General features: G+C 41.4%; 2 protein-coding genes across 7 annotated transcripts in view; one reads left to right on the top strand and one right to left on the bottom strand.

The window, feature by feature from the left end:
• On the bottom strand, window positions 1-4,707 carry zdhhc6 (zinc finger DHHC-type palmitoyltransferase 6). 3 transcript variants are annotated; one of them, XM_058061749.1, is made up of 11 exons: window positions 4,635-4,707; window positions 3,650-4,173; window positions 3,493-3,584; window positions 2,987-3,146; window positions 2,746-2,904; window positions 1,996-2,049; window positions 1,740-1,907; window positions 1,619-1,660; window positions 758-906; window positions 640-686; window positions 1-574 (listed from the first exon to the last, which is right to left on the bottom strand). In XM_058061749.1, the coding sequence occupies exons 2-11, from the start codon at window positions 3,914-3,916 to the stop codon at window positions 474-476; spliced, it is 1,239 nt and encodes a 412-aa protein (XP_057917732.1). In that variant the 5' UTR covers window positions 3,917-4,173; window positions 4,635-4,707; the 3' UTR covers window positions 1-473. The 3 variants fall into 3 exon arrangements, with proteins under 3 accessions (XP_057917732.1, XP_057917734.1, XP_057917733.1); XM_058061751.1 differs by having other exon boundaries at window positions 758-903; XM_058061750.1 differs by lacking the exon at window positions 4,635-4,707 and adding an exon at window positions 4,556-4,634.
• A 193-nt stretch (window positions 4,708-4,900) lies between these two features.
• Window positions 4,901-23,266, top strand: part of vti1a (vesicle transport through interaction with t-SNAREs 1A) — a 159,044-nt gene continuing 140,678 nt past the window's right edge. For all 4 annotated transcript variants that reach the window (XM_058062704.1, XM_058062703.1, XM_058062702.1 and 1 more), the window contains exons 1-3: window positions 4,901-5,080; window positions 9,150-9,208; window positions 9,741-9,851. In XM_058062704.1, the coding sequence (XP_057918687.1) occupies window positions 4,984-5,080; window positions 9,150-9,208; window positions 9,741-9,851 (267 nt within the window). In that variant the 5' untranslated portion in view covers window positions 4,901-4,983. The remainder of the gene's footprint in view (window positions 5,081-9,149; window positions 9,209-9,740; window positions 9,852-23,266) is intronic.

The following is a 23,266-nucleotide window of genomic DNA, read 5'->3' as shown; positions in this document are numbered from 1 at the left end:
GGCAATCAAACTTGTTCTTACAAAAATAACAAAAAGAAATGAAGCGCTATCTCGGTACAGTAGAAAGAGTTGCATGACGTCGCCCCAGGGGGGGGGTTGACTGGGCGGAGAGGCATTGCATAATTAGCCAAAAACAGACATCAGCACACGTTAAAAACAACAAATTCAAGTAAAGACATTATGTAATCACATTAAAGCCTGGCGGCGACTGGTTAAAATTAAGACTTGCTGGGTTTGGCCAGAAAAGTGAGACGGAAAGCCACGCGTTCCATTGCCTACGGTGCAGCTCTGCGGGTCCTCGTAGTGCTCGGGTACATCAAAATGTATCAAAATGCGTTGAGGAAAAAACGTTGACCGATATGATGTATGCGGCGATATTGCAGCATCTGGTGTGACATCGTCATTGAATGTATACAGGATGAGAATGGGCGACCTTTAGGTATCAATCAATCAATCAATCAATCAATCACATGTTAATTGACTTTCTTCTCGCTGGTGCCATCTATGGCCGCTGTGTCGTAATGGCACTTCTCCACACATCGCCTCGGAAACCATCCCCTGATGCGCTCACCGGCTGTAAACCAAAATAAGAAAAGACGGTAAAAGTGTTGCTTAAGTTGTTGTTGTTTACATTCTTACCTCTCATTTGCTCCTCGCTCAAAACTTTATCTCCGTACATCCACCACCTGAGAAGAATAAATCATAAAAATAAACGAATAGAACACTCACTCCCTTAAAAAAAAAACGACTAACTCACTTGGTGCCACGTGTGGCCAGAATGGTGTCGCCCTGCTTGAGGGGGATCCTGGGCTCCTCTGTGCACGGCGTTCGGAAAAAGGTCTGGATCCCCTTGGTGAGGGGGCAGCAGGCTCCGTTGTAGTCCTCCACGGCCTGGTACTGGACCTGCTGGGCGAGCCGTAGGACAAACGTGGTTATTCTATGCTGTTTACGTCGACATTACACTCGACCTATTTCCTCAAATTGTGGACTCGGTTCCATTAGACCCAGAAAAGAGGAAAAAGAATAATAGACTATTATTATTTTAATACTGGGCGCCATATTATTGACATAGTTGCTGATGGTGATTAATCATGATTAATTAGATAATAATTAATTTGAATAATAGGTTTAATCTGATTAATAAAAATGATTAAATGTTTTAATAAATCATGATTAATTGTTAAGAATTAATCTGATTATTTTTTTAATCACTTGACAGCCCAAACATATACACATATATATATAAATGTCACTGTAACAGATAAGGCTGCACAGGGACAAGTGGTTAGTGTGCAGGCCACACAACTCGGAGACCTGCGTTCGATTCCACCCTCAGCCATGTCTGTGTGGAGTTTGCATGTTCTCCCCGTGCATGCGTGGGTTTTTTTCCGGGTACTCCGGTTTCCTCCCACATTCCAAAAACATGCTAGGTTAATTAGCGACTCCAAATTGTCCATAGGTATGAATGTGAGTGTGAATGGTTGTTTGTCTATATGTGCCCTGTGTACCCTGCCTCTCGCCCAAAGACAGCTGGGATAGGCTCCGGCACCCCCCGCGACCCTCGTGAAGAAAAAGCGGTAGAAAATGAATTTTAATATAGAACTTGTCAAGAACTTACACTTCTCACTCGTTTGTCGGCCTTCTGCTTCAGTTGCTCAACCTGTTGGAACAGCACAAGCGTGTTCATACATAATGGACGACACAGTGGTGCGCGGTGAAGTCAGAACTAGGACACTTACAGTTAAGGTATGCTGGTGACACTTGGGATGGACGGGCCACGTGATGCCATCCCCTCTTGGCGCCCCCGACCATGTGAACACTTGCTTGAAGTTGAGCCAGCGGCCGCCGAGGTTGTACGGGAAGATAAACTCCTCCCCGGTTTGGTAATGCTGTATTCTGTCTTTGGCCTAGTGGTGGGAGATGAGATAGATCTTGTATCGCCCTTGTTGGACGCCCAACTCTATTTATCATCACTTAGTATAACATTGGTCTTACCTTTTCCTCGATCCAGGACTCAATCGAGGTTTTGTTTCGGATGATGACTTTCAACTGGAAATAAAGGAACTGAGTTAAGGCAAAAAGTCGATTGTTTTTTATTGTTTTGCCTCCATACACTTCAAAATATATTCATGAATAAATCATGCTGTTTTGTGGTTAAATACAGCCTATTAAAAACATGACATGTCACTTCCTGTCTGACCCCTCGCTCAGCATCCATAGCAACACACACACAAGCAGTTTATATGCCGACTATATTGAGTAATATGAATGTAAAGGTGACTATGGAATGTTTAGAGGGCTCTAATAATTAGGGATATCTAATATTGGCTTTTAAATTCTCTACATTTCTAATACTGATATCGTATTTCTATGCTGATATCGGGCCAATAATTATCTGACATCCCTACTAATATTATCAAAAAACTTAATTAGGATGTCACAAACAGGTTTTCTATGCCTTAACTACAAAAATATTCAATTTTTAAATAAGGAATAGTACTTTGTGGAAATATTTAGCATGGTTGGGTCTGGCACCAATTAACCGTGGGATTAACGGGGGATTACTGTATTTATATGAGGTATATGCTCCAATTAAGGCCTCTATTGAATTAAATGTAGTAGTGTATGTATTCATAAGACTATGTAGTAAAAAAAAAAAAAAATACTTTTTTGATTTCTCATGCACTCCAGATCATTTTGCTCCTGCACACATTTTATCCCTAAACCGCTAAGCACGAAACATACCTGTATGACGAAAAGCATACCAACAGCGATGGTGGTGCCGAGCGCCAGGCCTAAGGCGAAGAGTGTTGCGGCAAAGGCGGCCATGCTGAAGGGCATGAGAGGCTGGCTCTGACGCACGGCGCTCATGTCGATTTTAACGGTGCTCCATCCAAAGGAGATCTGAAGCAACACATCACAAACCCGCATGATCCCAAACTGAATGAACGCAGCTACTAAAACGCACGAGAACGTCCCCCCTCACCCTCTCGTAGAGCTGCGTGTACATGGTCATGATAAAGATGGTGGCAGCGTGCGAGCAGCCGAGCGGCGCCAGCAGCAGGAAGCTGGTGAAGTAGGCGTGGTTCTGGTGGCCACAGCAGTTGTTGATCCACGGGCAGTGGTGGTCCATCTTCATCACACACCTGAAGCGGGGACACAGGGAGCAATAATAATAAGTTATTGTGTTTTACGGCGATATAAACAGGTGGATGAGTGGTTAGCGTGTTAGCCACACAGTCAGAAGATTAGGAAGACATTGGTTCAGACAACTTATAAACATTTTTTTAACTACTAACTGTGGTTACTGCTATAATGTCAATGCGTAATCTAAAATGCTGGAGATAATTTGACCCTGGAACAGACCATTTTTGCATTATTATTGCCATGCAAACCACCAGCGTTTTGCAGCAATGGGTTCCACTTTAATCCGATTCGGGTCTCCTGCACGCGTTCTTCTTTTTCATCCATTCTAAGCGCTGTGGGTCGTACCTGTTACACTTTCGGCAGTGGTGGGATCTCGGGGCCTTGTACCCTTGGCACACTCTGCAATACTGCAAGTACTGGACATCCTCTTGATTATCCTGTTTTCAGATAAACAAATAAATGTGGGGAAATCTCACATTCTCGTATTCTTGCTTGCGCTTACTGGTTTCCAACCGAGAGGGATGTATCCCGGCCCGACAAACATGGCATTGAAGTAGTTGTACAGAATGAGGACGGTCCAGTTGATGAGCATGATGAAGTTAATGCTGCCTCCAGTGGTGTCCAGAGGCCAGTACCAGATAACGGAATCCAGCATAGCCATGCTGGAACATATGGCAATGACGGAAAGGGCGATGACCGGGCCCCAGTGACACAATCTCCGCAGCTCATGGAGATTCTTGAACGACACAATGCTCGACAGGATGTTCATTATCCGGCACCCAATAAAAGAAACTATTACTATTCTGGCTCTAGCGCTACTGAAATGTAAGGGTTAGTTTTTGTTATCTTGCAAAGTCGGCTGTGTAGATGGCGCACATATTTTTCCTGCAATAATCCAACAACAAGCCTGGTGTTGAGTCAGTCGGATTTCAAGTGTTACATTGTTGTTTGTCCTGGAAGAGAGCAGCATCCTCTATTGGTCCTTTTGGGAGGATGCTATCCTTGGGACACACTCAAACACTCCATCTAGGAAGAAAAGCAACAGGAACAATGACTTTTAGACATAGATTCTGCTACATGTACTGTAAAAAGTGGTAATGGACGACACAACTATTAATCTGCAGGAACTATAATATGAAAGCTGATGCTTATTTACTTCAGTGTGTGTATCGGATTTCACGCAACTTTATGGAAACCTATATATGAGTTTTAGCTTTAAAATTAACCCGAATCACTCATTATACAGGAAATTCGCTAAATTAGCCAACGAATGCTACAAAACACGACAATTCGCCACATTACTCGCATAAGAAAGCAGGCGGCTAGCTTGTTCGAAGGCTGTTAGCTTGTTCGTCAAACTGAATTGCTAGTACGTTCAACACGAATGAATTATAATGATGTAACTTACAGATTTCTTAAAAAAAAACACAGTTTGACAATATATTTTTTTGAATGATGATAAAAAGCTGTCACTTTAAATTACCAACCTGGCCACTTCCTTGTTTTTTTCCTCTTGGTGAGGTTGTGAAGTAGGAACCATTGTCAGGATACATCATGTTCAAGTACGGATACTATTGATGTTACATTTAAAGAGATTAAAAACTTAATTTATTAATATGAAATGTATATTCTATTATAATCTAAAATAATTTTGAGGGTTACTATATCAGTCATATCTAACGAGTGAGTAATTTTATGTTCATAAATTCCAACTTCCGGACCGGATACAATTCACTGTGACACAAAGGAAGTGACATCCCAGTCGTGTTTATTTTATTATTTTGAGCTAACTGCACAGCAGAAACCAATCTATCTTCCATTTAAATTGCACCTCACATGATGTCTTCTGATTTCGAAGCCTACGAACAGGACTTTGGCACCATTACAGCCGAAGTGACGAACAAAATCGGCAGAATTCCCAAACTGAGTGGAGGTAAGAGAGTTTATTGATTAGCTCTGAGATAGCTTGGACGCTAGCTGGTGCAGCAGGTCTGGTGACTTTTAAATCAATTTAGCATCATTTTCATATCTATTGATACATAGTTTTTATTCTTAACTACTGACGTTTATTCTTAACTACTAACGTTACCGCTACATATGGACTTGTGTCTTTATTCGCCTTGTGCACGGGTTACTGTTGTTAAAGTCACTCCATTTTCTCTCATTCAAGGCATACAATATTGTCGCCGAAGTGAACAAAAAAGTCAAAATATTCTCATTTGGTTAATCACTATTAATATGTAATTTGTCACATTTATGAACGTGCAAAATTGTTAATCAAGTCACTGACCTGTTGCATTACCGATTGTTGTGACGAACCTGAGAGAATTGTTGTGTACAATCTGTATAAAATATATTTATTTACTGTATGCTGCACAACTGTATTTCATTTCTTAATTTTTTTCTTTTCTTTGCATTTTTTGGGGGCTATTCTCTGCAAAGTAAATGCTTTTTCACACTGCCCGGATGGTGCATTAAAAACGCATTCTACTTAACTGCCAGTAGAGGGCGACTGTGACTAGATGCAGAGACAAATTACATAGGTATATTAACAAACAATAATATGGTCTTTTTACAACAAGCAAAGTGCCAAAAAGTCAATAATAAAAAATATATTCATGAAAAATAAAACAATTAAGGGAGAAGTGAAAAGACTTTTGATGTTGGAATGTCACAGAAATGTTTATTAATATTTGTATTTATTTATTTTATTGTATTTGTATTATTTTTTTATTTTGTATTATTAATGTATTGTAATATTTTAAAATGGATGCAATGCATGACCCACTTTTGAGTCTTAATCTTGACCCGCCAATTGAGAATCCCGACTTTAAATGATAAATTATTTTTTTTAATGGTAATTTAAGTGCTTTGATTGTGCTTTATGCAGAGGAAATAGAGTGCTGCATTTATGAATCCAGCAGAGGGCACTGTCTCACCAGTCAATTTACTTTTTTCTACGATTTTCTTAAATATTGAACCATACAACTTTATAACAGTGTGACTACTTAATGGCTAAGTAGTTCTAACCTTGTGACATCTTCTTTACTTCAGAACTACTACTCGTTTAAAAACCCGTTTAAAAAAATATACAATAGACATACCAATACAAGTTTAAAATAAAAAATACATTTTAACACTTTCTCATAATGCATTGCATCCAAGCCTGCGATGACGTCAGCTCCCTCCGGACTTCTCTGTCTCCCTCTGGTGGACAGAGGCAGCATTGTAGCTCAGTCCTTCCATTCATTTCATTTTCTATGCCGCTTGTCCTCCAGTGAAACGATTTGCTCAGTGTGGCTTATACACCGGAATTTAGGGTACTCAACATTTTCCAGCAGAAGAAGCTTCAAAAAGGCATGATGTTGTATCAGTGCATTAGTGGAATTGGAACGTGAATTGAATTGTTTGGGAAAGTTGTTAAGGAGCTGTTGACAAATTAATTAGTCAGTTAATTTTCTGTGGGAATTCTGTCCCAAAAATCAGTACATACAAAACGATATTCCCGAGCTTGTGAAATTATCATCATGACTATTATCAGCGTAAGTCGTTCTGCTTTCTGTCACTTGTAGACTCGTTTTTCATTCACTTGCTACTCCATTGTTGATTCTACCTTCAATGCATTGTTGTGTCTGAAGTGGCTTGATATTGGCTGTAGTTTACATTAATATATGAATATAGCCACCGACGGAAGGCTTTTGTTTAGTTCTGTGTTGCACATTTGCACAATTGGGCTCACAAAAAAAAAATGTCCTTGGGTGTGTTCATTCAAAGCAACACTGAGATGTCGACGTATTTATTGTTGCGCCCGCCCCTCGACGCTTCAAGAATGCTCTGCTGTTAGTCCGTCAAACTTTTAATTGCCACTTGAATCTAACGTACAACAAGAACTACAATCTCTTTTAATTACCGGTTCTATTATCGGCGTGTACTCTCGCTACGCATTCACGCATTGTTTCACCCTCCTCCACCTCTTTGTCTGACTTGCAGCAAGAAAGTATTGTGACACTTGGCAGTGAAATCGCCTCTGGCTGTTCAAGAGTTTGGTATCAAGAGCTTGGCTAAGGACTTTTTTTTATGCTATGTGTGAATTAATTTTCAAACTACTCAGAAAAAGTTAGTTTTTCCTTGTTTACTATATAACATGATCACTCAATAGAGCTTCAAAAAGAAGAAGTAATGTAATTCCATTCCAGTCCTGTAGGTGGCAGCTATTTTGTACCAAAATGTAATTGGTCATCCATCCATCCATCCATCCATCCATCCATCCATCCATCCATCCATCCATCCATCCATCCATCCATCCATGGCCTTATTTCCCGTCTTCTCACATTATTAACTGAAAACCTGAATGAAAAGCAGGTTTGTCCGTCTCTGCTGGGCCCCTCCAGCCGCATCCGCTGCCTTCACAGATGCAACCGACTCCCTCTTCTGTGCCCACGGCATCCCGGAGAGGAGACAAAATGCCAGCAATCGTCCGTCGGCTTGGCACCGCTGCTGAAATCAGTGCACACAATGCGCCTTTCACGTTACTCGATATTTTTGCATGACCTTTGACTCACTTACATATGATTGACATAGTTGCAAATGGTGATTAATCATGATTAATCAGCTAATAATTAATTTGAATAATAGTTTTAATCAGATTCATTGAAATCATTAAATGTTTTTAATAATTGTGATTAATTGTTAAGAATTAATCTGATTAATTTTTTAAATCATGTGACAGCCCAAACATATACACACACACACACACACACACACATACACACATATATATATATATATATATATATATATATATATATATATATATATATATATATATATATATATATATATATATATATATATATATATATATATATATATATGTCGCTTTAACAGATAAGGCTTCACAGGGAACAAGTGGTTAGCGTGCAGGCCACACAGCTCCGAGACCCGCGTTCGATTCCACACTCAGCCATCTCTGTGTGTGGAGTTTGCATGTTCTCCCCGTGCACGCGTGGGTTTTCTCCGGGTACTCCGGTTTCCTCCCACATTCCAAAAACATGCTAGGTTAATTGGCCACTCCAAATTGTCCATAGGTATGAATGTGAGTGTGAATGGTTGTTTGTCTATATGTGCCCTGTGATTGGCTGGCCACCAGTCCAGGGTGTACCTCACCTCTCGCCCAAAGACAGCTGGGATAGGCTCCAGCACCCCCTGCGACCCTCGTGAGGAAAAAGCAGCAGAAAATGAATGAATGAATGAATGATTAATTGGTTAAGAATTAATCTGATTAATTTTTTTAATCGTCTGACAGCCCAAACATATACACATATATATAAATGTCACTTTAACAGATAACGCTGCACGGGGGAACGAGTAGTTAGCGTGCAGGCCACATTCCAAAAACATGCTAGGTTAATTAGCGACTCCAAATTGTCCATAGGTATGAATGTGAGTGTGAATGGTTGTTTGTCTATATGTGCCCTGTGATTGACTGGCGACCAGTCCAGGGCGTAGACAGCTGGGGTAGGCTCCAGCCTTTCATATAAATGTGGTTTTGTTTTTCCTAATGGTTTATTTCATCGCTGCGTCGGACAAAGACCCGCACATCAAGTCCGAATGCGTTCCAAACGGGCGCCGCATAAGACACGGATGGGTGAGGAGGTGCGGCGCTTTCTGACTCGTGGCAAAGTGAGCCAAGCCCGACAACCTCGCTTCCCTTTGAGCTGTCTCGCTTGCTCCTCGACGGGAGCCAACAAAGGCCTCCCAGACGCCAACAAACTAAGAGGCGTCACAAATGTCGGCTCGCCGCATGGAGAGAATGTGTAAATATATCTTCAAATGTGTCCTCTTGTTGTGTTTTCTTTTTTTTTTTTTTTTTTTCCTCCCTCCCATCTCCACGCTTTCTCCCCACCGCCCCCTTTTTGCGGGGGCTGTTGTCATGAAGCGCTGTTCATCTTGTCGCCTGATCAATATGTGACTGTTTTGCTTTTTTTTTTTTTACCTTTCAGAGGAGAAGACACAGCTGGTTCTAAATGTCGACAAACAGCTTGAAGAAGTCAGAGAGTTGGTACGTCTTTGATCACTAATTTCCTTCCTCTTCCTAAATAATGAATTGACGACCACGCTCCATCCTCCGCCATGATGTGGCGTACAGATGCTTGACGAGGCTCCCACTTTGCATGATTACTCGCCCCGGTAATCCACTTTTTAAGTGACACCCCCCCCCCCCCCCCTCCCTCTGTGACACATTTCACACCATTATCTGGAGTCTTCACGTCACTGTTTAGAAATGAGCAAAGTCGCTCGACAGAGACAAATGGTTGTCGCACTTGTCTCGTTATGTCGCCGTGATTAGTTTGTTTTTTGGCAAACAACGCCCGCGGAAAACACGTGTCTTGGCGTACTCGTACCTCATTCCGGGCGACATCAGTGGGCCCCGCTCATGTCGCTCCATATTTGATTTTTTGGAGCGTACGCTTCTGCACGCAAGACTTCTTCCTCTGTCGTAACTTTCATCGTTTATTCATTCATTAGCACTTCGCTAGTTTGAGAAACGTTTCATGAAGTTGACTTTTCCCGACCTTTTGCGTGTTTTCCAGTTGGAGCAGATGGACTTGGAGGTACGCGAAATCCCCGTCCAGAGCCGAGCCATGTACAACAGCCGACTGAAGAGCTACAAGCAAGAGGTGGAGAAGCTGGAGAAGGACTTTGTAAGTACCGGAGTCGCATCCAGACAGGGGCGCATCGTTGGGTGAAAACCGTGTACACGTGTCCCTCGTTTATCACGGTCAAATGGCTCCGAAGTGTATTTCCGTGGAAAAAAAATGCACTTTCTAAAAAAACGGGTCTAAGTTGAGAGCCGGTATCCACTCCGGTCTTTCCCGGTCTTTAGTTGGCAGCGTATAAAAATCCAAAAGTTGACCAACTTTTCATCTTATTGCCACAACCTTCTACACTACACTTGCGAGGTATCATTTATTTACTGAAAAAAATTATCTTCACATCCCGTGTGGAAGTGGTACATTTTTGGCTTCTTAAGTTCAGAAGAGGGCTGCACGGCGGTCGAGTGGTTAGCGTGCAGGCCTCACAGCTAAGCTAGGCGAGCGGGAGTGAGTACTACCTTCATAATGCTGAAAAAAAAACCCCACACACATGGGTGTCTAAAGTGTGGCGCAGGGGCCATGAGTGGAAAATGGCTCATTGCAGAAATAAGAAATCAAGAATTGAAGAATGTATGTAAATATATGTATAATGTTTTATTTTGAAATTATTTAGTTTTTTTAAATGATGGAAGGATTTTTAATTAATCATGATTAATTAAAATTAGTTATTAATTAATTAATAATTAATCTAATAATTTCTTTTAATCACGTGACAGCCCACACGTCTATATATGTCACTTTAACAGATAAGGCTGCTCGGTGGATGAGTGGTGAGCACGCAGGCCTCACAGTTAGGAGACCCGAGTTCAATTCCATCGTCGGCCATCTCTGTGTGGAGTTTCCATGTTCTCCCTGTGCATGCGTGGGTTTTCTCCGGGTACTCCGGTTTTCCTCCCACATTCCAAAAACATGCTAGGTTAATTAGCGACTCCAAATTGTCCATAGGTATGAATGTGAGTGTGAATGGTTGTTTGTCTATATGTGCCCTGTGATTGGCTGGCTAATGGCCTTTGTGTTTAACGCCGTACATATGAGCCGGATGTGACACATGTATTATGTAACCTGACACCCTCCTCTGCCAAAAACCGTCCATGTTGGTGGGTCAGTCGTAATGAAAACCTTCACCGGATGAACCAAAGACAAACTGCAGGGACGGCGGCGGCGGCGGCGTCGCTCTCAACCACGCCTTTGATCACACAAAAAGGAGGCAGAGCGTCGGATTAATCTAATCAAATTTATCGGGTAAACAAAGCCGCCTGTCTTCAAAGGCGCCTTTTGGTTTTGTCCCAGCGGTGGGGGGGGGGGGGTCTCAGAAAGTGCAATCCACCTTTAAAGATTGGATGATGTCATCCATTAATTGTAAATAACAATGATGATGATGATAATAATAATAATAATCATCACATAAACAATACCAAACTTATTTCACTTTAATTTCTATCAGTGGACATCCCACTGCTTGCAAGCCAGTGTGGTTGTTCATGATTTTGTCCAGCAGATGGCGACATTGCTCTAAGAATGATCCAAAAGGTTCATGGAAAGGACACTATTGAGCGCATTTACTCTTTTTTTCATGTTTGATCATAAAAAGCATCCTCTTATTGCTTCATTTGATCGCATCCTTTTTGGAATATTATATTACATAAATGTCCTTGCAGTAAACCCGTGCCCCTTCTTTGTGAGTTTAGTGTGCCGTGGCGCCAACTTGTGTAGTTTGTCTTAGTTCTGGGGTGTCCAAGCTTTTATCATTTGAAGGCAACCTATAGAAAGGTTAAAGGTTATTGTTGGTTAAATATATACATTGATGCACTCATTCATTCATTTTCTACCGCTTATCCTCACAAGGGTGGCGGGGGTGCTGGAGTCTATCCCAGGCAGGGTACACCCTTGACTGGTGGCCAGCCAATCACAGGGCACATATAGACAAACAACCATTCACACTCACATTCATACCTATGGACAATTTGGAGACCGCCAATTAACCTAGCATGTTTTTTGGAATGTAGGAGGAATTGAACTCGGGTCTCCTAGCTGTGAGGCCTGTGCACTAACCACTCGTCTTCCGTGCAGCTTGCACTCATTCATTCATTCATTCATTTTTTATAGCTTATCCTCATAAGGGTCGCAGGGGTTGCTGGAGCCTATCCCAGCTGTCTTCAGGGCAAGAGGCGGGGTACACCCTGGACTGGTGGCCAGCCAATCACAGGGCACATATAGACAAACAACCATTCACACTCACATTCATACCTATGGACAATTTGGAGTCGCCAATTAACCTAGCATGTTTTTTGGAATGTAGGAGGAATTGAACTCGGGTCTCCTAGCTGTGAGGCCTGTGCACTAACCACTCGTGTACCGTGCAGCTTGCACTCATTCATTCATTAATTTTTTATAGCTTATCCTCATGAGGGACGCGGGGGTTGCTGGAGCCTATCCCAGCTGTCTTCGGGCGAGAGGCGGGGTACACCCTGGACTGGTCGCCAGCCAATCACAGGGCACATATAGACAAACAACCATTCACACTCACATTCATACCTATGGACAATTTGGAGACCGCCAATTAACCTAGCATGTTTTTTGGAATGTAGGAGGAATTGAACTCGGGTCTCCTAGCTGTGAGGCCTGTGCCCTAACCACTCGGGTACCGTGCAGCTTGCACTCATTCATTGCATTAAAATTTTCCCTCAATGTGTAATTTCCAACACATTTTCACTTCCTGGTTGCTGTCCTGTGTTGTTCTATAGGAAAGTTGCAGGCCGAGTTCTTATAAAAAAAAAAAAAGCCACCTTGTGGCCGTTTTTGGAGCTTAAATCTGCACCCAACATGCTCTCTTGTATTGTGGAGTTGCATCTTAAAAAAAAAAAAAAAAAAAAAACCGTTCAAGACTTTAACAACACCGTATAAATACGAGGTGGCGTTCAACCTGAACTCCAACCATTCACACTCACATTCATACCAATGGACAATTAAGCCTCCAATTAACCGAACTTGCCTGCCCAAACGGCTTCAAACCCTCGATCTTTTTTATTGTACAGCCATCATGCTAACCACTCCTTCGCCGCGCAGCCCCACAATCTTGAACTCCTTCACGGTAAACACTCTTAACCGCGTGAATGCTCATGACTTTACACTCCAGGATCCTTGACGATGACAAAGGTTAATTGGCCGTTTTTGGAATAGCAACTCTGAGGAGTGTTGGAGTTCAGGGAATGGGTGCCACCGCCGGTCAAGGCATTAAAGAGAGAGGACCCCGCGCTATGCTTTTTCCATCATACAATATGGCGGGATATAGCGGAACCGTACTTAGTTGGAGACCGCATTGAAAGCCTTTTGTCGCTTGACCCCGCCCGCGTGATACCATTTCATCAAGACCCACAAAAGATGTTTTTCTCTTTCTTTTCAAAACTGTGTACGTCGTCCCGTGTTTATTATAAGATGTGCGACATCTACTTCATGACAGTCTCATTATGATGTCCGCCGAGCCCCTTTTCTCACTTCCCGATTGTTTAGTGATTCAGTCACGGTCAAGTGGGATCTGTGACTGTGCCTTTTTTTTTTTTTCCCTTTTTAAATAAAAACCAGAGAGAGAATACCTCCCAGTGTCCGCCCAGGGAGGTAATTAAGGCCTTTCCAAAGCCAACCTTGAAAGGCTGAACACTTTATTTTGCCAAAGAGATAGATGAGGTGAATAGAAGCTGTTGGCTTAGGTTCCCGGTTTCTTTTTTTTTTTTTGAAAAAAATCTGAGTGTATCAGTTTCATCCTTGACCTTCGAGAAATACCTTCTGGGTTCAAACGGGCCAAACAAACGGCGCGTTTAATGAATGTCCACATTGGACGGAGACAAGATCAGTGAATGACAAAACGGGATGCATTTAAACATTCTTCATATAGGGGTCAAGGTAAAGGGCGCTACTTTTTGTTATGAGGACGGTAAATGGCGTGTAAAGGAGCTAATGAATGACTTATACTGCATATACATTTTATATCTAAGTGTCCAATTCTAACTTATACCGCTTTTTGGTGTTTATTTACATTATCTAAACAAGAGACTAGCGACGATATAAACGATTAACCGATGAATCAATATTTTGGAGTTCCATTAATTGTTTTATTCATTTAATTCATGGGTTATCTAAACAAGAGACTAGCGACGATATAAACGATTAACCGATTAATCAATATTTTGGAGTTCCATTAATTGTTTTATTCATTTAATTCATGGGTTATCTAAACAAGAGACTAGCGACGATATAAACGGTTAACCGATTAATCAATATTTTGGTGTTCCATTAATTGTTTTATTCATTTAATTCATGGGTTATCTAAACAAGAGACTAGCGACGATATAAACGATTAACCGATTAATCAATATTTTGGTGTTCCATTAATTGTTTTATTCATTTAATTCATGGGTTATCTAAACAAGAGACTAGCGACGATATAAACGATTAACCGATTAATCAATATTTTGGTGTTCCATTAATTGTTTTATTCATTTAATTAATTTTCTCGTGGCCATGCTGGAGCCTATCCCAGCTGTCTTGGTGCAAAAAGTGGGGTACACCCTGGACTGGTGGCCAGCCAATCACAGGGCACATATAGACAAACAACCATTCACACTCACATTCATACCTATGGACAATTTGGAGTCGCTAATTAACCTAGCATGTTTTTGGAATGTGGGAGGAAACCGGAGTACCCGGAGAAAAACCCACGCATGCACAGGGAGAACTGTGCAAACTCCACACAGAGATGGCTGAGGGTGGAATTGAACCCAGGTCTCCGAGCTGTTTGGCCTACACGCTAACCACTCGTCCCCTGTGCAGCCTTATCTGTTAAAGTGACATTTATATATATATGTGTATATGTTTGGGCTATTGCGTGATTAAAAAAATTAATCAGATTAATTCTTAACACTTAATCATGATTTATTAAAACCATTTAATCATTTCAATTAATCCCATTAAAACTATTCACCAAATTAATTATTATCTAATTAATCATGATTAATCACTATTAGCAACTATGTCAATGATATGTTAATTTTTGCAGTATTTACTGAAGAGAAAAATAAATGCAAATTGCAAATTGTCCATAGGTATGAATGTGAGTGTGAATGGTTGTTTGTCCTGTGATTGCCTGGCGACCAGTCCAGGGTGTACCCCGCCTCTCACCCCAAAAACAGCTGGGGTAGGCTCCATCACGCCCGCGATCCTCGTGAGGATAAGCGGTAGAAAACGAACGAATGAATGAACTTCAGACGGACCAAGGAAATAATTGTTAGGTGACATTAAAAAAATAAGTATGGCGGCTCAGTGCTAAAAAACTTGCAGCATATCAATTATTACTATGATAATTTTTTGGGATTTATGCTTTCAATGTCATTGTGATTCCTCATGAGTGTGTAGTTTGTACTTTTTCCTCTGCAAAACGCTCAGCCCCGACTATAAAGTTTCCAGTGAAGTGCTGTTAGCTGTTTATATTTAGTCCTCGCTAAAAGATAGCCATGGCGTCTAACGTCTAATGAAGCCGAGCGGCTGAAGATCAGGGTGTTCATCGGTTATTGAAGGCATGAATATTCATACCCGTTTTTAATTAGCGGTCACGGACGAGCCAAGGTTGCGTAGACGGTGCGGTTTGCCCGGTCCAAGCATGCAACGCAGAAAGTGAGCGTTTCGGCGTCGTCGGCGGCGTCGTCGTCGGCGACCTAATGAATGTCATTTCCAAACCAGATTGTTGGTGTTTAGTTAGAACGTGAGATTGTGGTGTTGTAATCCATCTTGAAGCGGCTGACCTGCGCCGTCGCCGCACAGTGGCGGACATGACAGGCTGACATGAGTCGGATGTTGGACACTTTTTAAATCGCCTTAGGTTGACTTTCCTTGCTCGTTCTAATTCCCACTGAGGAGTGAAAAGCAGATTGAGTCTTTTCATGGTCTGAACAAGCCATCAGTGACACCAAAGTGGAATATAATAATCATCGGCTTGTCATAAAAAGACATTTTTTTTTTCCCGCTTCCTTCTGAACCGAGTGCAGATTTAAGATGTAAACAAATGGATCTTGGTTGCTACTCATTGGGATGTTATTGTAGTTACTGCTGTTTTTTTTTTTTTTTAATGGATTTGTTTTGTTGGGTGCTCATTTTTATAAAGATGTCTGCGGATTAACTCGGTACATTTTTTTCGAAGTCGGTCAAATCAGGACTGAAGGACAGTGTCATCATAAGAACAGGAACTGTTCTTTCCAAGTAACTTAACTCGTTTTCCAAAAGCCATCACTCTTTCAGTACCGGCTATTTTTGATGATTTTTCAAGGTTTACAGAATATTGTGGAAACACGGTATATACCAAAAGAAAAATTCAACAGAAAAAAAAGTTTGTTTCTACCTTTTTCTGTTCTTAGGTATCAGTTCTCAACAAAAAAGGGAGAGAAAAAGCCTTTAATTTGGACACAAATTTGTTCATATGTATTTTGCTAACATTTATAACAATAATATATATGTATATATATATATATATATATATATAAAGAAATGGCAAAAAAATAAACAACCTTTGAACAAAACTGTAAACCTCAGTAACTTGGCTCCACAAGGTCAAAGCTCTAAACATAATTGATACATATGATTAAGACGACACGGTGGATAAGTGGTTAGCATGCAGGCCACGCAGCTAGGAGACCCGAGTTCGATTCCATGTGTGTGTGTTTCTCCGGGTACTCCGGTTTCCTCCCACATTCCAAAAACATGCTAGGTTAATTAGCGACTCCAAATTGTCCATAGGTATGAATGTGAGTGTGAATGGTTGTTTGTCTATATGTGCCCTGTGATTGGCTGGCCACCAGTCCAGGGTGTCCCGAAGACAGCTGGGATAGGCTCCAGCACCCCCTGTGACACTCGTGAAAAATGAATAAATGAATGAATAAAAATGGCTGCTGGAATGTAAACACATATACAGTACTACAGTAAAAGTATTATGCCGCATCAACCAGACAATACACTACCAATGTATGATGCAGAATATTAACCAACTACTATGCAAGCTCAAAAGACTCAGTAAGTGGTATGAATGTGAGTGTGAATGGTTGTTTGTCTATATGTGCCCTGTGATTGGCTGGCCACCAGTCCAGGGTGTACCCCAGCTGGGATAGGCTCCAGCACCCCCCGCGAGAACCAGTCCTGTGTATTTACAAACAAAAGTGTCATTATTTGGACTGCAAATTGGGTCGTGGGTCCCTTTTCAGTAGGTTAATATTATAGTTTCAAGTGAAATATCTGATTTTTGATGTCAAATTTTAATTTATATATGCCATTATCACGTTCTTCCTCATTTTCTTGACAAAATACCTTCATAAATTCCTCTAAAATGCATTTATGTGCAAAATATGACAACCGATTTCAAAACAAATACATCTGCTTGGTTTGACTTAAAAGTAAAGCAATATATAAATTAGTTAGATATATAAATGAAGTAATAGAACCACTGCACTGAAGTTTCGAGTGGGTGTTTTGTAGGACTGTGTGAGAAATTTCAAGTCCATCCGACTTAAGGGGTCAAACTGTTGGAGTTCCATAGAAATAGACACCGAAATAGAACCGTCAACATTCATTCATTCATTCATTCATTCATTCATTTTCTACCGCTTTTTCCTCATGAGGGTCGCGGGGGGTGCTGGAGCCTATCCCAGCTGTCTTTGGGCGAGAGGCGGGGTACACCCTGGACTGGTGGCCAGCCAATCACAGGGCACATATAGACAAACAACCATTCACACTCACATTCATACCTATGGACAATTTGGAGTCGCCGATTAACCTAGCATGTTTTTGGAATGTGGGAGGAAACCGGAGAACCCGGAGAAAACCCACGCATGCACGGGGAGAACATGCAAACAGAGATGGCCAAGAGTGGAATCGAACTCTGGTCTCCTAGCTGTGTGGTCTGCGCGCTCACTCATTAAGTTTCAAAATGTCATAAATTAATTAATTGATCGCTGACTTGTGGTTGACTATAGCCTATTATTAGTCTACCTATGGACAATTTGGAGTCGCTAATTAACCTAGCATGTTTTTGGAATGTGGAAGGAAACCGGAGTACCCGGAGAAAACCCACGCATGCACGGGGGAGAACATGCAAACTCCACACAGAGATGTGCCGAGGGTGGGAATTTAACCCTGGTCTCCTAGCTGTGAGGTCTGCGCGCTAACAACTCGACCGTTGTGCCGCCCTAACCGTCAACATATAGGAATAAATATTTTTATGCATGTTTTATGTGTAGCGATTCAGGAGCTAGCTTCCACAAAAGTGCATATTTACCTAATATAATATCTTTGAGTGCCGTTTGGTATATTTTCACGGCGTCCTCTAAGAGTGACTGCAAAAGGAGTGTAGTGTATATAATATCTCTTGATATTAACACTTGTCTATATGGATGTGGCCTGCGGCATATTGTAGTTTTTTTTTTTTTGTTGTTATTGTTTGTCAGTGCAAATGTGTCCGTTATCTTTTGCTTCCTTTTCTCGCTTATCTCTCGTTTGGCCCCTTCCGAAGTGGCACATATACACACACACATATACACACATATATATACACACACACACACAGACGGGGTGACAGCGATCAGTATAGCTTTCAGACGCTCATCATCTCTGCAGCAAAAAGGCTCTCCCAGGGTCCCCTTGCTGTCCTCGGGGCTCCGTGTGATTGAGTGACTGCAGTGAGTGGGGGCCCGCAGATAATAAGGGAGGAAAAATATAAAGACGTAGGGGCGATGATACGATAACATCCCCATCCCTCCCTCCTTCTTCTCCTCATCATCACTTTTCCTTCTGTTCTTTCCTTTTTCCATCCCGCACACACCCACCCAGCCCGGTCCCCACGCGGTGGTGTAAACCAGAAGTGACATGTGACACCCGCTCCCCAGTGATGTGCTGACAAGCGGGTACTAGAATAGGTGACAATGCCCCCCCCCCCCACCCACCCACCACCACACCACACACTTTTTTTTTTTTTTTTTTTTTAAACCAGACTAGCTTACGTATGGTGAAAGGATTCATGAAGTATTAATGAAATATATTATGAATCATTGGCTTTTTTTTAGTTACTAGGATTTGCTTTTTAATAACACACAGTGAGGGTCGAGCGAGAGAGAGAGAGAGGTTTCTTCATTTGTAATATTTTGCTTGCATATGTACACACAAAGTACATCCACACAATTAAACTCAGTACCGGCCTCTCATCCTAAGTGTTTTAATGAGAAAGCGTGGCCACTATCATAGTTTCTTCTATGCCACTTGTTTTTTTTTTCTTTTTGAAGATCTCGGCCTTGATCACAAATACATTAAAGATTTGTTTTTATTATTTGGATTTTTCCCTCAAGTTGGGCCACCATTAGAGCAATCGTTGTTGCAGTCATTGTAACACGCCAGCAAGTCCTGTTAAAAATATTACATATTTTGCATGTAATAGATTATTTTATCTCCCTTTGGCCAGAAATTCTGTATTTCAAATGTAGAGATTTTTATCTCTATTCAAGTAAAATAAATTGATATAAAATACGTAATAGGAAAATAATAATTACGTGAACTAAGTAGTTACATTTTAAACCAGGTGAAGCAACACCATTTATGGATTAAAGTGCAGAATCCTACATGAATGAATGAAAAAGTGCTAAATTGTATTCATATTTTTCGTACAATACTTAAAAGAAAACAATTGTAATATTTATTTTTGACAACACATCTTATGGGGTCAAACTGTTGGGGTTCCATAGAAATAGACACCGAAATAGAACGGCCAACATATAGGAATGCATGTTTTTATGTTATGTTTTATGTGTAGCGGTTTGCAGAATTGTTGTAATTCAGTCACATTGGAGGTCTTTCCAGCATGAACCTTATCTTTGCAGAATTGTTGTAATTCAGTCACATTGGAGGGTTCTCCGGCATGAAGCTTATATTTGCAGAATTGTTGTAATTCAGTCACATTGGAGGTCTTTCCAGCATGAACTTCCCTTATCTTTGCAGAATTGTTGTAATTCAGTCACATTGGAGGGTTTTCCAGTATGAACTTTCCTCATCTTTGCAGAATTGTTGTAATTCAGTCACATTGGAGGGTTTTCCAACATGAACCTTATCTTTGCAGAATTGTTGCAATTCAGTCACATTGGAGGTCTTTCCAGCATGAACTTCCCTTATCTTTGCAAAATTGTTGTAATTCAGTCACATTGGAGGGTTTTCCAACATGAACCTTATCTTTGCAGAATTGTTGCAATTCAGTCACATTGGAGGTCTTTCCAGCATGAACTTCCCTTATCTTTGCAGAATTGTTGTAATTCAGTCACATTGTAGGGTTTTTCCAACATGAACTTTATCTTTGCAGAATTGTTGTAATTCAGTCACATTGGAGGGTTCTCCGGCATGAAGCTTATCTTTGCAGAATTGTTGTAATTCAGTCACATTGGAGGGTTCTCCGGCATGAAGCTTATCTTTGCAGAATTGTTGTAATTCAGTCACATTGGAGGGTTCTCTGGCATGAAGCTTATCTTTGCAGAATTGTTGTAATTCAGTCACATTGGAGGTCTTTCCAGCATGAACTTCCCTTATCTTTGCAGAATTGTTGTAATTCAGTCACATTGGAGGGTTTTCCAGCATGAACCTTATCTTTGCAGAATTGTTGTAATTCAGTTATATTTTCCAGCATGAAGCGCCCCTTTAAGGTCATGCCACAGCATCTCAATAGGAATTCATGTCGGGATTTTTTTTAAATTGAGGTACTCAAATTATTTGAATAACCGTTGTAGCCATCCTTAATAGTAAAAACTGCATTTTGTATAATCAAATAATAATAAAATTAATTGACTAGTTAAATTTGAAGGAATATGAGTCTGAAATCAGATGATGAAACAACACCTTTTATGGATTAAAGTGCAATATCATCTTCCTGACTATTTTTTTTTTCAAAATTTCAGTACAATAAAAAAATGCAGAAAAATGTGGATTTTTATTGATAGATTTTCCCCAATTTATTTATAATTTAATAACATAAAATTTAATGTTGTTAATAATAGTTCAGGTCTAAATCTATCTAAAAGTAAATAATTTATTTAAAATATGTGATAGTGAATTAATAATAAAAAAAATATTATTATTGTTATTTTTTATTTTATTTTATTTTTTATTTATGGGAGTCCTTCTCCCCCCTCCCTCTGAGGGTTGCAAATTCCAAGACAAAGCGTGCAGACTTGCGCGTTGGGAAGTTCAGGAGGGCACATGTTGGAGGGGCTTTGGAAAGTGGGAGGGGTAAGGGGGGGGGTCCTCATCAGCATCTGAATGGCAGTAAAATAACAAAGTACACCTAAATATACAGAGATAATGATCTGGCTAAATCCCTATACATTCTTATGCAAATGAAGCCACCCATTGGTGACCAACAATGGTCACGTTACAAGAAAAAGACCGATAGTCGTTAGGCGGAGTGTGCGTCCGCTGACTGACTGACGGGGGCGGACAGATGCGCGCACGCTTCGGCAGCGTCTGCCTTTTGTGTCTAGGTTTTTTTTTTTTTTTTTTATTGCAGTTTTCAATTTTAGATAAGAGCCCAAGAATAGACATGAAAGCAAAAATGAATCACAAATGGAGGTCAGGAGTGAGCCTTGCTTCCAAAGCAGAAGAGCGGGTTAAAAGTGAAGTTTTCTTTCTTCGGAAAAAAAAAAAAAAAAAAAGATGGCGAGGCTGAGCGGAGAGGGTTCACTGAACCATATGTAGGTAGCCACGGGCTAATGGGCCGCTTGGTCCCCGCCTTGTCAGGTACCACTCCGCCCCTTCCCCCCCCCCGCCCCCCATCCCACCGCACTCTCGTGTCTCTCGTCATCTCCCACCTGTGAAAATCCCTCCTCCACTTTCCTCTAATCTCACCTTTCTCTGTGGTGCTGACCCTGTGAGGCCTACTGTTTTCCCCAGAAGCCAGCGTTGTGATCGGGGCGGGCGGGGGGGGGGGGCTCGAGCCCCGGCTTTCTCCCCCATGCCCTAGCCGCCTACCTCCCTAGACAACTTTGCTTTATTGATTTTCTACACCTCCATCCGACGCTGTCTGCCTCGGTTTAGCACCAGCAGCACCTTTTTCCTCTTGTCTGTCTTCCCCCTGCTGTCCCTGCTACCCAACTGTGGGTGGTGGTAGCGTTGGGGGGGCGTGGGGGGGGGGGTGCCCTCACACAGAGAGACAAAAAAAAAACATCTCAGTAGCGTCTAAATAAAACTGTAGTTTGGAGACCGAATTTCTTTCATTAGGTCATAGCATCATTTATGTTACACTCCAACGCCCCCCCCCCCCTCTCAGAAGACAATAAGGTGTCGGTGGCATGGAGTGGAAAGCCACCAAAAAGCGGCAACCTATGAGCTAATGAGAGGGGGGGGCCCCCATGCTGTTACCTGAGGCGCTTGGCTCCTTTTCTTTACCGCTGCCGCTCTCACTTCGATTAGGGGAACACACACGGTGCCGGCTGGTGGGGTTGGCTTGCGTGGAGTCCCCCCCCCACCTTGCCTCGCCGCCGTACAGTCACCCCGTTGTACGTAGCATCACGCTGTATTGAATGGCGGCAAAGACTAAAATAGAACAAACAACCGATAATATTTCTAATGCATTAAAAAAGTCCCACGTCCCAATTTTATTAGAACGGAGAAAAGACACCATTTGATAAATTGCCCCCCCCCCCCACCAAGCCGAGATGCATTATTGAAGATGGTGTTGTGATACTTGTGCCGGCTTAAAGGTCTCGGCTTCCTTTTCTAAAACAGCGGCTCAGGCCCCCTTGGTGGGATAACTGCTGGCATGGGGGGGGGTCCTCACATCACATGGGAGAAAATCACAGTGGAGGCTGGAGGAAGCGATGAATTAAACACACCGTATTGACTTGGTTGCCAGATCTCCAATTGTCCCTGAAGAATCATCTGTTACATCAGTAAACCTTTATAACCTCTATAGGCGTTTTAAAGATGTTTTAAAGTAATATTTTAACAGACTAAATAAAACTACAATACATAAAGATGACTCAACTATTTATTCCTGATGTATAGGCCTTCTCGGAACATGCAACTAATTGGTTATGGATTGGTTATGCGCATTTTTACCATCATAACTGTCGTGCAAATATAAAAATAACTTAACCACCCGAGGGTAAGACTCAATAAAACTAAAATAAAATAAAATTTCATTCCAAAACTCACTCTCGGCAATGTATTGTTTTGTCAACATGGAAGTAAGTATGCTGAGAGCTTTTTGACTGCAATACAAATGTAAAAAGAAGTCGACCCCTCCATAATAAAACCAAATAAAATGGAAATTCGAGAAAGTTAAAATTTTAATATGAGTTATACAAGTGTAAAACGAAGTTAGCCACTTATTGAGTTTCATGGGACAAAGTAAAGCAAAATACATTAAAATTACTTGACCTGGCATATTGGCTTTG

The sequence above is a fragment of the Doryrhamphus excisus genome, chromosome 22 (assembly GCF_030265055.1).
Source record: "Doryrhamphus excisus isolate RoL2022-K1 chromosome 22, RoL_Dexc_1.0, whole genome shotgun sequence".
Taxonomy (NCBI): domain Eukaryota; kingdom Metazoa; phylum Chordata; class Actinopteri; order Syngnathiformes; family Syngnathidae; genus Doryrhamphus; species Doryrhamphus excisus.
The sequence above is the reverse complement of the archived record's forward strand: the minus strand, read 5'-3'. Positions and strand labels throughout refer to the sequence as shown.

What these genes read in the sequence shown, in the direction of transcription:
- zdhhc6 (XM_058061749.1), bottom strand. Translation starts at nt 3,916, where the DNA reads ATGAACATCCTGTCGAGCATTGTGTCGTTCAAGAATCTCCATGAGCTG. An exon ending in TCCCTCTCGGTTGGAAACCA is followed by an intron (nt 3,585 to 3,649) that starts GTAAGCGCAAGC and finishes ATCTGAAAACAG; the next exon opens with GATAATCAAGAGGATGTCCA. An exon ending in GTCACCAGCATACCTTAACT is followed by an intron (nt 1,661 to 1,739) that starts GTAAGTGTCCTA and finishes CTGTTCCAACAG; the next exon opens with GTTGAGCAACTGAAGCAGAA.